The 18597-nt window shown below is 38.7% G+C and overlaps 1 protein-coding gene across 3 annotated transcripts in view; it reads right to left on the reverse strand.

Moving 5' to 3' along the window:
* pde4ba (phosphodiesterase 4B, cAMP-specific a) overlaps window positions 1-18597 on the reverse strand; it is a 168742-nt gene that overhangs the window by 15484 nt on the left and 134661 nt on the right. For all 3 annotated transcript variants that reach the window (XM_034881114.1, XM_034881115.1, XM_034881116.1), the window contains one exon: window positions 4226-4338. In XM_034881114.1, the coding sequence (XP_034737005.1) occupies window positions 4226-4338 (113 nt within the window). The remainder of the gene's footprint in view (window positions 1-4225; window positions 4339-18597) is intronic.

Here is an 18597-nt window from a genome sequence, read left to right on the forward strand (position 1 = left end):
GAGAGAGAGAGAGAGAGAGGTCTACCTCATACACTCACCCTGATGGGGGTAGTCCCGCCTCTAACCTCTAGAGCTCCTTTGCTTGCAGTTCACTACTCCTGCAGACCTCAGGCACAGCTCTGAGGTGTACACTGTCAATATCACTATGATTAATAACACTTGCTGTTTTGATAAACACAGTGGATTTCCTTGAACTTCTAGCAAGGCGTATATGTGTTTTTATTTTAACTATCAAGACTCCTTCACGTTCACAGAATGAGTGCTGTGGATAGAATAGTATTCTTGGAACAAAAATCACTAAACCTTTCTTTTTTTGTGATCAGATGTACACAGCACTCCAGAATCCAGCTGTTAATTTGACTTATTTATTACTATTATTTATTTCCCTCAATAAACAAAGCTCTCTTCAGCCTCAAAACTGCATTATTCCTAACACGGGTCACTGTAGAAAGCATTGCACATTAACCCATCAATGACCAACACATTGGTATTATATTTGCCAACCCTGTTCTGTTTACACAACACCTATACCACAAGTAAGTAAATGAGCCCAAGGAAATGTATTTAAATGTATTTAGAGCCCAGACAATGAAGAAAATGAGTCAATCGAAATAGAATTATGCAACTATTTTGATTAACACATGATCGTTTGTCATATGCTGCTTTGCTTGGTCTTGCGTTACAGATAATGAAACATATATTTTTTTACTGTTGTTTGGACAAAACAAGACATTTGATGAAATGAAAAATAGAAATTTGTGAATGAAAAGTTTTGGTTGTTTTATAGATCAAAGGATTTAATGTAGTAAATTAATCTGGAGATTAATTGCTAATGAGAAGAATTGTTAGTTGCAGCCCTATAGGTCTTGCTTTATCTAACCAACAGTCCAAAAACTAAAGATATAAAACAAAAAAACGGCAAATCCTCTCCTTTTTAAAGCTGGAACCAGAGAAGCTGATTCTTCAACTTATTGTTTAATTTTTCAATAAGTCTTGAAATTAATCAATTATTGGTGTAGTTTATAACATAAAAATAGTGAAAAATGCCTTCTGGAATTTCAAATTCAAGGCGTGATCAAAAGAGATCATTATGCAATAATACAAAAAAGATATCATTAACATTTAAGAAATGGACAGCAGTGACTATTTGTTATTTTCATTTAACAAAAGACTTAACAATTAATAGGTTGCCGAGATGTTTCTGCCAAATGAACAAATGGGTTACTCGACTTATCATTTCCGCCATAGCTTCAATTAACAGAAGGTCTACAGCCTTGACACAGAAGAATATTCCAACTCATAACAGGCCTTGACCCGTCTACGTCAGCCGTACATAACAGGGAGGACATTCACAAACTGTAAGCCCCCAGCATCGACAACCTGCACTTCACCTTGGAGGTCTCTTGAATTTCCCCTCCCTTGTAGTCATGTTTCATACTCCCCCACAGCTTGAATAACACTTTTTCCATTCTAAACACATCAGGTAGTCGAGGGGTTAAATTAGCTTATTGGCATGTTCTTGGTATTAAAACCAGGTCAAGTGTAATAGCTCACATGACAAAGAGGCAACAGTTGTGTAATGTTTTAGTTTACCGAGAAAACAAGGTTAGGATTAAGAAGTCTAGATATCAATGGGATTAACCAATTGTTATGTAGACACACAGCCACATACACACTCAAACAGTTCATGCATATGAGACAGACATGACAGAGTCCTTATCAGATGGTTACATGCGTTTCAGGACACATTCAGCCACATGCTAGAGTCACATCAATGAGAGACGGTCATGATATACAGTAAGCACATTGTGCTATCTGATATGCTCCATGTCACAGTGTAGATCGGTAGTAGATCAGTCACATCCAGCACTCTTAATTTCTCTATACAGAAACACACTAATGGCACCAGTGACGTGACAACCATGACATTAAAATGTATAGTCAAACTACTGTCAAATTCTCATGGTGTTGCACCAGTCTGATTATCTTGGCAGCTGTTGGGTAGACTAATACAGTATTTCCTAGAAAAAAGCATCACAAAACTGTCCCATCATTATTTCACAGTTGGGATATTTTACAATTTCTGAAAATGAGGCGGCACATGAAATCAATCATCATCTGCAGATAAAGTTTGGCTCAATCCTGCCAAGTTTTCTGTGATTGCAAAAGATCTAAAATCCTAGCCTGAAGTGAGATAATTCATCCCACAAGTCCACAGACAGGGTTTATGTGAACCAGCAGCTTTTCCACAGTAAAGTTTTTTTTTGTAAAAAGTGTTTTGATTTTTTTATCGTTTGGAAAATCCCATCTCATTCTGCTTTAACGGATATCCTGACATACTTCTCTCTACTCTCTGTTTCTCTTGTGTGATTTAGTCTTCCTGTGGCCTTAAATCCATGTCTACACTAAGTGTCTGTTTTTTTAGGTGGTTAATAGTATTTATTCAGTTGTCCACATGTTTCTAAACTGAAACCAATCCAGCTGACTGTCAGTGCTGGGCGTGTCCAAATGACGCCAGCAATCGGATAAATAAACACGACCATTAACCATCCAAACAGGCATGATGGGAAGTCTATTGTCGTCTGGAGAGTGATCAGGGGATTAGGAAGGAGACAGGAAGAGAGAGTCACTCTGCCCCTCACACACGCACACACGCGCACACACACACACACACACACACACAAACACACACACACACACACACACACACACACACATACACTAAATGTTCTCTTTCTTCCTCTTTAGTTTATTGTGTTTGACCCACTGCGGGATCCCTCGCATCCTGTTGTCCAGTTTTATGAGAAATAACAACCTTATGCTCTTGGCTCGCTTGAAAAACTATTTTCAGGCTCTCTTACACACAGCTGCAAATCATCCGGTAATGTACAGCAGCTTTCTGTGAATTTTACTGCCACAAGCATATCATACAAAGTGTTTAGTATTGAAGGTTTGAGTTGACAAAAAAGATGAAATCTGTAACTTCCTATTCCCATCTACAGCAGTGTAAGGCGTAATTACAACAAACAAACTAATAAACCAAAGAAGTTGACATGTTTCTGTTATGGCCAAGGATGAATTAAAGGAACTGTATACCGGACTCAAAGATGGCGTAGAGCCACTTGAAAAGAAATTGCCCCATCTGCATTTCTTCCCTCTCAGTCTATAAACTTTACATTGAGTTGATGTCATGCACATGAAGCCTTTTGGTCATGGAGAAAAGGGATGAGTTGGCCAATAGGGCCCTGCAACCTGCAAAGTTAGTACCAATGTAGGAAGTCATTTTAAATAAGCTGAAATAGTAACTAAGTTTAAACATGAAAGTAGTAGTAATTCTAAATGTTAAGTTACATGTACAGAGAGTCAATCAAGCGATAGGAATTAACCTTAACTAATACTGCTGTGTATTACGCTCTGTCAGTGAGTAACATAGTTAAGGGGTCACTTAAAAAAATCACCAGGAACTGAACTTTGGTGCACATCACTCACAATCAATCACGCACATCTTCATACTGTACATGTTCAGATTTTTAATATGGTGACTTTGCAAAGGTCATGCTAAGTTCATGTGTGTTTCCAGCTACAGTATCTCTGGATTCTGTACACTGCCATTCATGTGTTTATTATGATGAAGGGTAAGTGCTCCTCGCAGAAACCAATCCTACTTATATTTGAGAGCTCCTTCAAAGAGCATTTTCTGTGTAAACATTTGCAATTAATGTAAAGTTTTCAAAAAAGGTTTTTCTGATTTGAATAAAATGAAAGCAACATTAGCCTTGTGCCCTTTAAAGCAACATCAAAGATTCTTTTGTGCCTTGAAATAATGTTTCCAAAATCGTTTCAGTGGGTCATCACCTCGTAACAGGGTGAATGACACTTCTGCTCTCTGATTTTCAATTTTGTGTAAAGCACTTCAAATTGCCCTGTTGATGAAATGTGCTATACAAATAAAACTGCCTTGCCTTGCCTTGCCTTGCCTGCCTTGCCTTGCCTTGCCTTCTGCATTTGCATTGCGGCAATTTATCGGCTATAACTGCACTATGCAAGTTTGCCAGATTGGGTAGCGGATCGGTAGTTTGAATGAGACAGCGGCAATGGACAATTCCGCTTCCAACCGTTAGGGGGACCAAAGAGGAAAAGTGCTTTGGTGTTGCTTTAACATTTTCTTCACTAATGATTAAGAAGAGTGAAAAAACTACAAAAAACATGATGCAGCCTCTCCTACCTTGTTAGAGGCCATGTCACTGACGGAGCGGTAGGTCTGGATGGTCTCCAGCTGGTCCAGACACCAGTCCAACTCCTCCATTGTCTCCATGGCCAGCTTCTGGTACGCCTCATCTGTCAACAAGCAGTCGACACATAGAGGCACACAGTCAGAACAGACTGCGCACATGGAGCCTGAGCGCTGGCCAGCCACTCCCAGGCAACATCCACCCAAAGGTGCTGCTTGGGACGCCTGCTGCTGCTGCTGCTGCTGCTGCTGCTGAACAGGAGGAATGGCTAGAGGTGACACCCGGCTGCAGCGTTCCTTCATCATGAGGAGGTTTAGCTGTGGGGAGCTGTCAGCAGAGCGAAGGAGAGCAGAGGAAGGCTAGGACTTTGCTCTGTCACACACTCAACTTTTCTATCTGTGCATATGTGTGTGACCGCCCCCCCCCCCTTACACACAGACACACACAATTGTAGGTCCTCAGCTCATTTACATGAGCGTCAACCCACTATGAGCAGGAAACCAAAAACTCCCTCACCCTCGCCACACACAGACACACTATACCCCACCTCACAGGAAGCAAACAGACACCTGTAAATCAGTCTCTGGAGGGGCCCCACATGATTTTATTGGTTTTAATGAGTCCTTGCATAGTTGAGAACAATTGTCATTATAATCTGATGCATAATACATGTTAACAGCTGCTTCAAAGGTGTATGGTTACTGCTTTGCAGTGTATACACAGTAGGTCGAAGGCCCAACCACAGTACACATACAAATGTAGCCCGGAGAAAATTACAGATTTACAGGAACTGACTTACAGGAACTGAGTTAGGTATCAATTTTACCAGAACTTAACAATATTTCCGTAATGTTAGGCAACTGCCAAAGTGTGTATGCCATTGTTTGATCATACTTTGTGCTGTCTTTTCTTTGTAAAACATGTGGTAACTGATATACCTGTATTACAATTTTTGCCGTTATTGGAGTAGGGCTACAACTACTGATTATTTTCATCATCAAATCTGCCAATTATTTTCTAGCGTAAATGTCAGAAGTAGCACAAAAAAAAAGACTTGTATATCCCAAAGACCCCAAAACATTCAGTTTACTATCAAATAAGACAAAGAAAAGCAGCAAATCTTCACACTGTTTGGCATTTTTGCTGAAAAAAGACTTAATCGATTATGTTAATACTTGCAGATTGATTCATAATTTAATCTCTATATTAAATAGTAATTAAACTGATCTAAAATAATTATTTTTTCTCATGTCTTGCTAAACAAATGCAGCATACAATGATGGTAGTGCAACAAAAGTAAAACAAAGAGGTAAAACCTAATACTGGATATCTATCTTTTACACAAATCTAAACCCCTTATGTTACATTAAGCATGATTATCAATTTAGTGAGGGACTTTTCCTTAAATTATTTAAAAAATATTATTTATACTACAGAGTGCCTTTGACCAGATAGAGAGAAAAACAAGAGTGTGCTGTAGCCACTGCAGAATTACTATTGCATGAATTCAGAGTCACTATTTCAACCCTGTTCCAGCGTTTATTTTCCCCGAAAACTACAACTGTACATCAAGGTTGGAGTGAGTGTATGATGAGATGGACACACACACACTTGTCTGCTGCCCCTGATTTGTGTATACTCCGGGTCTCCTAGCTGCGGAGCACAACATGGCAGCAGGGTGTGCACTGTGGCGACCTTAGCGCGGCCACGTAGAATGTGTCCCCTGCTCTGATCTGATCGCCATCAAAGACATAAGCCTGTTTGCTCTCCCAAACACGAGAGGCACCTGGCACTCTGCACACAGCTTCCCTCCACTCTGATGTGGGGAGTGAGAGAAAGAGAGGGAGTGAAAATGTGTGTGTGTGTGTGTATTTGTGTGTGTGTGTGTGTGTGTGTGTGTGTGTGTGTGGATGTGTGAAAAGAATTGAGTGATGTAAAAATCGGCTTACACTCATTTGAGATCTGTCTTCCCCGTATTCTCATCACTTTCGACGTGGTTTGTGTTCAGAATGCTCCTTTTCCCTCCAACAGTTTTCTCATTAGAACTTTTCCACTCTGCTCAGACAGAAATTATGGCACATAAGTGGTCTTAGCTTTTGGACTCATGAAACAACTATATCGTTAGCCTATGCAGTAATGGTGAGAATAAAGTAAGTAATTCTAAAAAAACATTTCATGATCTGTAACATCTATGTCAATGGTGAGGTTGTTTTTGTTATTCTATACTTATGAGGATCAAATGTGCAAGAATTAAGAGTAAAGTAGGGGGAGTCTTTCAGCTGTCCCGTTTAATTTCTGGTGAATGACAGCCACAGCACATCAAAAGCTTAGATGCCTCTCCAACGGTTGAATAGTTAGGGCAACAGATAAACAAATTTTTGATTAAAAAAAGCCACAAGGCTGTGTGTATAACCGCTTAAAGAGAGAAGTCAACTCCAACTCCAGAGAAACATGTTATTAAGAAACATCCGATCACTAAGCTTATAATTCCGCATTGCTTACAAAGAGTGGGAACTAATGAATGTTCTTCGTAAAAACCAGATAATACATCCAGCTAAATCAGTTAATATTTTAGATTCTAGGTCAATGATAGATGAATTCAGCAATCAGCGGCACAGTGTTTTGATCTCTTTTTACCTGCACATACACACTGGTAATGTCATACACAGTCCAGCTAATAGTTCAGAACTGTTCCATGTATTTACAGATGTTGGTATTGCAATAAGAAATGCAGCAATGCGCCAGCAAAGGAAGGAAAGAAGAAGACCGCAAGCTAGTTAACATGGATGTAAACAAATCAAACCTTTGAAAAAACGGAGGAAGGGAAAGCATTCAAAACGTTTAGATAGACCTAAATAAGACTCACATCCTTTAACATTTTAAATTGGCTACTCTGAAGTTCACATCTGGCTTGCTCTTCATAATAGCAACCATCAATTAGCCTAATGATCACTGTAGTATTTAGAACCATTTGCCATATCAAACTGACAAAAAACATGGTTTTAAGTTGTAAAATGTTTTCCAAAACGATATTGGGTTACAGTTTAAGGAAAGGGTGTGTGGATGGGATCAATATACTGTGTTTGGTAGCGAGTCTGCATCAGCAGTAAAATTTAATTGCTAGATGTATTGCTAAAGGTCTTAACCACGTTCATGAAATGGATTCCAAAACCCACAAACAATCTGGTTTAGTGAGTCTAGTCTAGTGACCTAAAGTAAACTTCTTGCCCATATACTGAATCCATTCTTTAGGTGGGTTCCAGACCCACTTAACTTTGGCGCTTGTATAACAGTCTCCCTGTGATCCCAGCCCTGCTGGAAATTAGAGCCAATTTCCAGTCAGTATTTACTCCAGTGCAGTTTACCACTAGTTAAAAAAACAAATAAAGATTTAGTTGGATATTGACTCTCAAATCTTATCTCAATGCTTAAAAAAACTCTTTAGAGGACAACTCATTCCCTACTTTTATTCTGCAGCTAAACGATAGAAAAATCAATCAAAACCATTGCAAGACATTAACTAGCTTGATTAACCTTTATGGTAATTGAATGATGGTACAATCCCACAGCAGTTTAATTATATAATGTGGTAAACATCAGCAGGGTTAAAGGATGAGGGATGAGATAGATAAGTTGTACTATAGACAAGATTACTGAAACATTCAAAATGTCTGTAAAAGGTAATGCACTCTACAAAGATTAGTCTTAATGTTCAACCTTTAAGTGTGTTGCTAGAAACCAAGAGGGATTTCTGCCTAATCTATAATTTTTCCAAAACCCCAGTGTATCATTTTTTTTTTTAATTTACTTTGTATTCCAGAAGCAGATTGCTTTCATCATGCTGTTGCTTTGTGGCTTGCAACACTCGCTGCAAAGATAAAACCATAATCCTGCTAATAAACAAAAAAGAGAATTTGTATCTGTCAAAATTACAGTTGTAAACTCCCCGATTATTACCAACAAAAACATGCTTTTCATATTCACACTTGTTTTAACAGAAGAAGCATGCCTGTTAGCTGCATACTGTAAATTACTTTAGTTACAGCCGTCTGCTCTGTGGACTCTCATGGCATCTGATGGACCAAGGGAAACAGCAGTCACAAGCCAACACACAAACACACTAGCACCACAATGGAATAGGGGATTTCCACCACCTCCACCCCGACACAAGGGCCTTTCTGATCAGCTCTCAGACCTACAGTGTCTTTCCCACAGGGGCAGACAGGAAAACCCACAGATACACATGTCCAATCCACTCAGACAGTTTACTAATACATATACATAAACCTAAATGTCTCATGACTGTACTTAGACACAAACATTCAAACTTGTACTTTCCAGCTGATGGACGCAGGGGTATGAGGATATGAGGCCAGCTCTTTCTCCAGATTCATTATTCAGTTTAGGCCTCACTGGCCTCACATAATAATATGCGGTATTTCCTACACAAAGTTAGCAATACCAACATTAACAACAAAAGATAAAACAGACAAAGTAGCACAAAAAACATATTGTCGACACTTGCGCAAACTTGTTACCAAAAGCCAGCAAAAACATACAAAAATGGGTGTTTTTTGGGATGTTCTCGTCCTATATGTACAGGAGTTAGATGAGATTGGGGTGGATAAAAAAAACAAACAGGGTTGCTCTTAAACATATGATCCTAAAAAAGAACAAAAAATATGATCTTAACATGAATTGAAAAGAGCTGTATTAGTATTGTATGCTTTTATTTTATTGTGCCTATCTATCCACAATTCATTGTTTTCTTTCATTGTCTCTCAGATTGAGCCAAGATAGCTCGATTTGGAGTGATGTATTTGAGTTTTTAATCCTGATAGTAATGAAATATTTGGTATGATGTGAATAACTGAAAAATATTTTATAATCCTGCACAACTTGTTTAATTTGAGGCAAAATATTATATTTTAATCAATATATTTTCCCTACTGTATTTAAATTAACGGATTTTGATGGTGTTTCTAAATGTCTGTTGCTGTAAATGTCAATTCATTGATGCATAACTTTATGGGATTTCATTTCGTGCAGCTGGTGCTCACACACACGTTGTATACAAAGCATGGCAATAAGATTATTTAAGGACAAGTGCGCTAAGAGGACGTCAGACCAGAAGACTTTGCATTGTGTGTTTGTGTTGTGTGTGAGACAGCTGCATCTGTCATCCTCTTGTCTGGATAGAGTCAGCTTCCTGCCCGTGATGTGATGCTTACTAGCAGAGTAGGAGGGCTGCAGCGCAACAGCAGCCATAAGCTGTATGCCATTGTGGAGGTGAAATCATGAGTGTTAATTACCTACAGGCACAAACACACTTAATAAAAACACAAAGGATAAGAGGTCTGGGGCCTCTTTTATCATTTCATTCTTATTTCTGCTTTTGATATATTGAGTAAAGATGTAGTGAAGGGCTAGGTGACACATTTCCTGTGAACCAGTGTAAACAGACCACAAACACACTCTGCAGTGCCAGGTTCCTGAATGAGAGAGACAGAGGGGGAGCCATTCTTTTGTGACATCTATTTTTTTACAAGAAGCAGAGAACAGGTTGATCTTTCAACAACCTTGATCTTTTCGGTTGAAACCTTTTGAGGGGTTACACAACCCGTCCTATGAAAAACCAGAAATGGTGTGGTGAGGCAGCGCTGCTCCAGGCAAATTATGACTTCACATGCACAGCATTGCAAAATCAATCCGTGAATCAAGTATTGTGAAAAGAGGGAAGGAGGGTGGTGGTGAAGTTTGTGGTTTTAGGAGCATGGTTTGTGGCCCTAAAACAATTGTTGATTATAAAATTTCTGTAAGCCGGCTTTCTGAGAAGTGACAACATTACCTCATGATTTTGTGTTTGAATACAAAAAAGGAGGAATACAAAACTGGCTCAGTAGATGGCATCAGGATTTGGTATCCCTCTGGTTGTAAATTATGAACAGAAGGGATAGACATAATGATTTGATGTTCTGTTGCAATGGAGGATTTGTATATGCTTCACCACTTATGAATTTGCAACTTCAATCAAGCCATAACTGGTAAGGACATCTCTCTGGAATGCAGTGTTGGTAAAATAAACTGGGGCTTTTTTTATGTGGTGACCCTTCAGAAGCAGCACTGTGACACACTTTGGATCCTGACTCACAGATTAAGAATTCTGATGTGTTGTAACGTGGTAATTAGGCCAAAGCAGAACTGCTCAAGTTGATACAGTTACAGTTATGATTGCTGTCCGTCCCTGATACAAAGAGAAAGCTTTCATGTTTTCTGCTGCAGCCACTTACTAATAAATAAGTAAATTAATTAAAGTAGCTGACAATAAGCCAAACTTGATCAGAATCAGAATCAGCTTTATTTGCCAGGTATGAGGACACATACGAGGAATTTTTCAATGGAGCATTGTTGCTCACACTGTGCTTACACACAAAACAACCAAAACAAAAATATACACACTAATATATACACACAATATATAAATACTCTACACAGAACAATATAGAGGCATGAGTGAACAAAGAGTTCAATTAAAAATTATTTAGATATGGAGCATAGTGCAAGGATACTGGGATAAATAGTATATTATATTACAATATGAACAGTATGTTCAACATATACACAATAAGAGAAACGTGAGAATGGGAACGATGAGTAAATTGTAAATAATAAATAATAAGTGAGATATGAGTTTTGACTGCTTATTCTACAGTAAATATAACTTCTTCTTCTGTTCTTGGCTCTTATTAACCTTTTCAGTTTTGCTGTTATTTTGTCTATTTTTTCGACATGTTTGTTTTGTTGTGTCTAACTTCTTATGATGTTGCCTTGGTCTGGTCTCCCTTGGAGGTCACCATCCTTAAAAGGAAGTTATCTATATTTAAAATATATTTGGGAAAATATAATTTTTTTTGCTTTCTTGCCAAATGTTCATTAAGATGATCAACACCAGTCTCATTTCTGTGCATCAAGTACTGAGAACCTGGAGTCAATTAGCTCAGCTTAACATAATGACTGGAAAGGGAAAAACAGCTAGCCTGGCGCAGCTAAAGTAAGTGAAGTAGTAAAGTAAAAAAAAAAGAAAAGAAACATGCCTAGCAGCACCTATAAAGCTTACAAATTTTATTGTTTAATCCATACATTTTAAAAGAACTTGTGGTGTTGAGCTTCATCTCTCTCAACCAAAAACAGACTTCACAAAATGTTAAAATATTCCTTTGAATTAAAGTTAAATAAATAAATAAAATAAACCTGAAATCAGAGATGAGTTGAAAGCATCATTTTTTATGGGCACTTAACAGGAAATGTTTGCTTGGCTGTGCAGTGCTGTGCAGGTGAGCTTGTGGTCTTGGGGTTGTTAAACTTGTTGTTTCTGGTGTAGCAACAGGGGGCACAGTCATGTGACTTCTAGTCTGTTTGGGTCTCTTCTGCTTGTATTTAAACTGCAATAAAGTCAGTTCCAACAAAACCTGTTAATAATAATAAAATAGTGCTTTAACAGGGTCACATGTAATAGCCATGTGTGTGCTTCCTATGGTTCTTGCTGGGTCTCTCTCAGCAGACTCTCCGTGGACACAGTGTTCCCTGATCTTTACATTTTTAACATGTACATACACATATGTACACGTTCTTGTCTGATTTATTATAGAACTTAGTGGGAAAGCCATAAATCTGAGTAGCATGCATCGACTCCCAAAGGCTGAAGAGTCTCATTAGATTCCTTGCAGAATCCTTGGAATACCACAAAAAAAGTCTCTGCTGTGTTAATCACTGTCTAAAGTTTTCAAGTTGTGAGAATTATTATTTAATACAAAAGTTCATGGGCATATAAGCCCACAATATTATTAATGAGATACAAGTTTAGCTGATTTTACAGTGCTGTCACAGTTTCCTAAAGCCAAAGGACTTAACATGTTCAAACAGTCAAAAAAACCAAATACTTTCAGTTAAAAAATGACATAAAACACAGGAAAGCAGAAAATGTTAACAATTGAAAAAGTAGAAAAAAGTTATTATAGGCATATCAGCTTCATTTCTTGTTACTGAGACCGAGAATGAATTTGATTCCTGTGTAATATTTCATGGAAAACCATTCGGCCATGTGCATTTGATGAACAACTTCCTGTAATTCATCATCTGCAAAGATGCATACGGTTAGTGGGAAGAAATATTAATATTTCAGTAACCAACACAGATCCAGTCCAAATGGGTCTGCGGCCCCAACAGTGCTTCACAGAAGCCTGTTCTGTCTAAAATGCTTATTAAGTTTGAAATGGCTAGAGAACCATATCCCTTTTTTCCACCAAGTTATGCATTGCACAGACGGTGAGCACTTGCACACATACTCATGATACACACATGTACACTTTATTCACATACAGAGATATACGAAGTGATTAATGGACGTGGGAGGTGAATGTGAGGAGCATAGTGTGCAAACTGATCTGCGCTCAGAGACAGTCTGACGTCACAAAGTCTGAAGGTTCACTAAGGCACCAAGCGTCTACCTCAGATGCAGTATTCACTGCTGGACAGTTGTTATGTTCTGGTGTAAAAATGTTAATTGTTTTGTTTCTAATTATCTCTTGCTGTCTCTGATAAAATGGGCAGACGTCAATGAGGCGGTTTGTCTGTCCTATCAGCAGCTCTGTGGACCGGCAAGTGTAACACTGTCCTGTCCTTGAGCTGATCTCACCCTCACTCTCTCCATCTGTTTTGACTCACAGTCACATAAACTCTCACATATTTCTTTCCTCCCTTCGCTCCTTCTCACCACAGTGTTTCGCTCTCTTCAGCTTCTATACACTCAAACACATGTACACATACACACAAACACACAGCAACAGAGCAGGCTTTGTCTGTGTTACCTGAGCTGAACTCCCAGATTGGGAGCAACAGTACTGACTGGCCTGAATGGGTCTCATTGTCATGCTGACTGGCATTTGCCCCTTGGGTTGATTAGCATGGATCAGAGGAGCCACAAACCAAGTTAGCCAAACTCCTGTCGCTGTTGTTGATGCTTTTTTTTCTTTGGGTTTCAAAGTAGTGTCTAGAGTTACGATTACAGAGGTTTAGTGTTCGGATCTGATGTCAGGGGTGAGGACAGATTTCTAAAAATCATCAGGAAAACTTTTGCCTAATCTGAACAGGCCAGCATGCAGCCTCTCCTGCTGGACTTGACTCAGCTTCTTAGTCAGAGGAAAAAGTTTGATCACGAAATGGAGTCAAACTCAATTTTAATGAAAAAAAATGTAGTGATTTCTCGGACTTTGATTGCTTTTCTAACTTTGCTGCATATCCGTTTTAGACATTTATCCAAAGCTCACTGAGCAGAGAGACCTGAAGGGTCAATTCACCTAAATTAAAACAAAACAAATCAAACATTTTCTAGTACCGTACATACAGAGACTTTTGCTCTTTTGCCATCCATTAATGATATTTCAAAGTGAGAGGAATCTAATTTATGGTGGTCAACGTCTTTCAGGATTTCTAAATACAAGAATGTTAGATGGAATATATTACCTCATATTTTCTCATATACTGTACACACACACACACACACACACACAGAGAAGGTTACTCTTAGGTCAAAGAGAAGGAGGGTTCAGGATACACAGGCACACAGAACACTTTTAATGTTTTGCCCAAGGGGATGTCAACTAGGGGTCTCTAATGGATGGAGTATAAAATTGGACTTTGTTAAATTTGAATGGTCCATGTTGTTGTTATAAATGAGTCAAATCAGGTATTTAGGCTGCAAAACCTGGTCTGCAGGTGTGATCAGTTCTGTTATTTTCCATCCTGAAAATACGGAAGGCGCAGTGGGTTCTCTGGTTTTGAAACCACGGCTCAGATCATTTTTACTGGTTTTGATTCTAATAATGAGGAAGTAGTATATAGTACTTGCAGCTAGACAGGCTCAGTTTATGTGTCGTGTTCTTTTGTTTCTTGGCTTTGTGATCTAAATAACATTTTATCGAGGCATAGCAAAAAATGATTTTGGTTCTATAAAACACTTTTCTAGCTGTTGTTGAACTTTTGTCAAGACAAACATGACTGTTATATTAACATTATCTTGACTTATCTTTGTGTGCAGGCCTTGAAACAAAGCCAAGCTAGCCCGGGCCAGGTCAGGACGGAGCCGGCTTGATGAGCGGAGCGAGGAAAGGCACCAGAGGGGTTCTATGACAAAGTGGTTTGCGTGCAACTAAGGATCAGTGTCTCCAGTAACATATGAAGACCAGCTGAGACAAACCTCAAATGCCCTTGACACAGCATGCCGCCTCATGATGGGTAAGCTTGGCGTGTCAGTGGATCTGTGTACAAGACGCCCCCCCCCCCCCACCCCCAAGTAACACCTAAATAAGCATGTGGCTTTACAATTCAGTTTCAGATATCTGGATCCTGCTTCTGCCTAACCAGCATTTTTTGCTTGTTTTTTGTTGTTGTTGTTAATAATAACCAAAAGGATTTTAACTGGAATGTGGGTATTTAGTTGTTCCATTCATCTCTAAAAGACAGCTTTCTGTCCTGTTCAACAAAGAGGGTGCGTTAATGGTGGTGTTTTTTGGCAGGGGAGGGAAGGGGGGTCCCAATGCTTCCAAAATAATCAAACAAAAGAGCCGGTCTGTAAAGCAGAGAGCGTTTGAATCCATCTGTGCTGAGCTGAACAGGCCTGCTGGCAAAGGAATACTTCAGGGGAAGGGCAGCCGTCTACTTTATGACTGTGCTGACGTCAATGGCATAATTCAAATACTTTCAGAGTGCATGCTTCCAGCTTTCTGAACCTGCACCCTCTCTCTCTGTGGCAGGCCACAGCTAAAACCTGACGTGGAATTGGACTCCAGTAAAACAAAATAACAAAACAACAACTGGAATGGAGTCACGTAGGGCTGAAATAGCACAACATCACATGGTATTCATTTGCTAGCCCATCAGTCGACAAAGGCGAGTGACAGTTTGACACGTCTTTAGAAATGTGTTATGTATTTTCTAGTCTAGAGACTGAAATATTACTGTGGTGCAGACCTTAGAAACTTTAACTGATTCAAGGGAAAGGAGGTCCTATTAGCAGAAAGTATATAGGTGTTTATAGTTTTGTGAAAAGGGAAGAAAAACAAAATGAAATACATTTAACCTCTTTCTATAAAGAGCTATTCACTTTTACTGAAAAATGGAAGTGACACTGATTTTGGGTAAGGTGACGTGTGTTGGTGGCATACAGTGGGGAAGCTTTCAGTGTCTTGCCTATAAATACAAAGAAATACATAGCAGTTAGAGATGGCACATCACTCAATTAAAAAGTAATTTATCAGCAAGTACTTATCTGGGGGTTTTGGAATGTTGGTTGGACAACAAAATTCAATTGAAGGTGTCACCTAGGGCTTTAGGAAATTGTATTGAAAATAAGCAATATGGTTGTAAATTAGGTCGGAAATTTATTCAAAGGACTGTTCTCTGACGTGATTTTCTAGAAGTCATGACCTGAAGCGACATTTGTGGTCTTTACGTTTCTTGTGTGCCTCAAGCTCAATCTCACTGAGAGGACACAGGCAGACTGTGGGACGGTTTGATCACAATTTAGAAAATGCAACAGACCTAACTTTTCAAGTGAGCTTTTTCAACATTATAAAGTATGGTGTTAATCTCTTTTGGAAAGAGTATATGTGTTTCAATTAACTGATAACAAACCAAATCAACAAGCAGAATCAAATTCGCTCACTCAACCAACCCTTTCATATCACACACACACACACACACACACACACCTCAACAAAACCAAGTGGGTCTTTTCCCACAACTCAGCTCTGGATCTCCCTTGGCTGGAAGCCACTTGGGGAGCCTGGTAAATCTTTGGTTCTGCAGTTTCTTTATGAAACAGTAGATATGTAAAGTGAGGAGCCAGGCCTGCCGTTTCTGGCCAATTTTCACCACCCCGGGATTACTTTCCAATAAACCACAAACTACAGAACCACCACAACAGTATCTTGTCTATGTCTAACTTTACAAAGTCTTTGAATATAGAGAGACACAAAGAGACAATCAGTTTTTGGAAAAATATATTTCTTCTTGTTGTTCAGTGAGACCCCCAATAGATGAGATGCTAGTGCTGGCTATTCTAAACAGATGTCAGATGGCTGACATTCGAGAGTTTGAGGGCAGTGGACTGGTTAAATGTAACCTAATGCTGGCACCTTTCTATATCTTATTTGAGACAACACGGCTCTCTCGACACACACACACACACACAAACACACACACACACGCACACACACAGACACACACACACCTATTTGTAGCAACATGCATAACATAATATAATATTGAAGGCCGGTCATCAGCTGTCAGCTGACCTGAGATCCATCACAACTGCGTCCAAATTTAAAAGCAAACTCAAAACATCTTTATTTTCTCAGGCATTTGTTTAATTACCGTGTTAGGGTTTTGTTTGTTTTTGTTGATTTGTTGTTTTATATTTGTATTTCTATTCATGCATTGTTTTAATGTGTATGCTGTTTTTAATGTAAAACCCTTTTACTTGTAATGAAATATGCTATTCAAATAAAATGGACATTGACAGATTGGCTCTAACATTGTACTCACCAAAGTAATTTGTAAGATCCAGGAATATGGCTGCATCGCTCTAAAAAAAGTCCAAGACAACAAGGTAACAAACACAAGCGGTCAGACATGTTGTATACAAGCCAAGGGTTTAGCCAGATTATATAAAGCACTCTATTTTGAAGTAAAATCTAAATTGAGTATAGTCCTAATGGAGGGGGTGTTGATGTGACCCTCTGATTGTGTTCCTTGTTCCGATGTCAGGCATTCGCAGACTTAAAAATATAAAAATTACAAAACAATTACAAATTGTAAGATAGTTTCTCTTATTTTAAACTGCATGAATATTACTAACTCTTGAACAGATATTGAGGAAAAAAACATGCCAATTGAATTGAGAGAAGGCTATACCAAATGTCTTTTTTTTTACTTTCACAGCATCTATTGAGGTTTTTAAATGAAGCTTTGAATGTCTGTTGTCAGAAAATCTGTAATTTGAAAAAAAAAGGGATTCTTCCGATTAAATAAATGTATTAACTAACAATTTAGTTTGGCAACATAAATAATGTCAGCTAATCCAAAAATGCATAAAATAATGATAAAACATTAATTGTGCCCCTAGGCTTATAGCAATATTATGCAACAACAGAAACACAACTCTGGAGTTATTGGAAATGTTTGGATCACACGAGTCAGAAACAATCATAGGCAGCCAACACTGGAATCTATTCTACGAATAGTATAATACTAATAACATTACTGTAGCTGTAATTTACTTTGTTACTGTAATGTTTATCTTGAACCGTTATTGTTATTGTTACTGTTATTGTTACTGTTATAATAAATACTGTTTTAAACAGAACGAATAAACATTCTGCGCAGCATTCATATGTTCATTGAGAATTTGAATGTCAACATTATGAATGAAAATACTGAAAATCCTGTACGTTTTGTAGTGTCATCTTTTTGACATCCAATAATCTTATGCAACTATCAAAATCAATAATCACCAGTGAGAACAAGAATAAAATACAGTGAGGAAAAGAAGTGTTTGAACATCCTGCTATTTTGCAAGTTCTCCCACTTAGAAATCATGGAGGGGTCTGAAATTGTCATTGTAGGTGCATGTCCACTGTGAGAGACATAATCCAAAAAAGAAAATCCAGAAATCACAATGTATCATTTTTTTAACTATTAATTTGTATAATACAGCTGCAAATAAGTATTTGAACACCTGTCTATCAGTTAGAATTCCAACCCTCAAAGACCTGTTAGTCTTCCTTCAAAATGTCCACCTCCACTCCATTTATTATCCGAAATTAGATGCACCTGTTTGAGGTCGTTAGCTGCATAAAGACACCTGTCCACCCCATACAATCAGTAAGAATCCAACTAACATGGCCAAGACCAAAGAGCTGTCAAAATACACCAGAGACAAAATTGTACACCTCCACAAGGCCGGAAAGGGCTACGGGGAAATTGCCAAGCAGCTTGGTGAAAAAAGGTCCACTGTTGGAGCAATCATTAGAAAATGGAAGAAGCTAAACATGACTGTCAATCTCCCTCGGACTGGGGCTCCATGCAAGATCTCAGCTCGTGTGGTCTCAATGATCCTAAGAAAGGTGAGAAATCAGCCCAGAACTACACGGGAGGAGCCGGTCAATGACCTGAAAAGAGCTGGGACCACCGTCTCCAAGGTTACAGTTGGTAATACACTAAGACATCATGGTTTGAAATCATGCATGGCACGCAAGATTCCTCTGCTTAAACCAGCACATGTCAAGGCCTGTCTTAAGTTTGCCAA

The sequence above is a fragment of the Etheostoma cragini genome, chromosome 9 (assembly GCF_013103735.1).
Source record: "Etheostoma cragini isolate CJK2018 chromosome 9, CSU_Ecrag_1.0, whole genome shotgun sequence".
Taxonomy (NCBI): Eukaryota; Metazoa; Chordata; class Actinopteri; order Perciformes; family Percidae; genus Etheostoma; species Etheostoma cragini.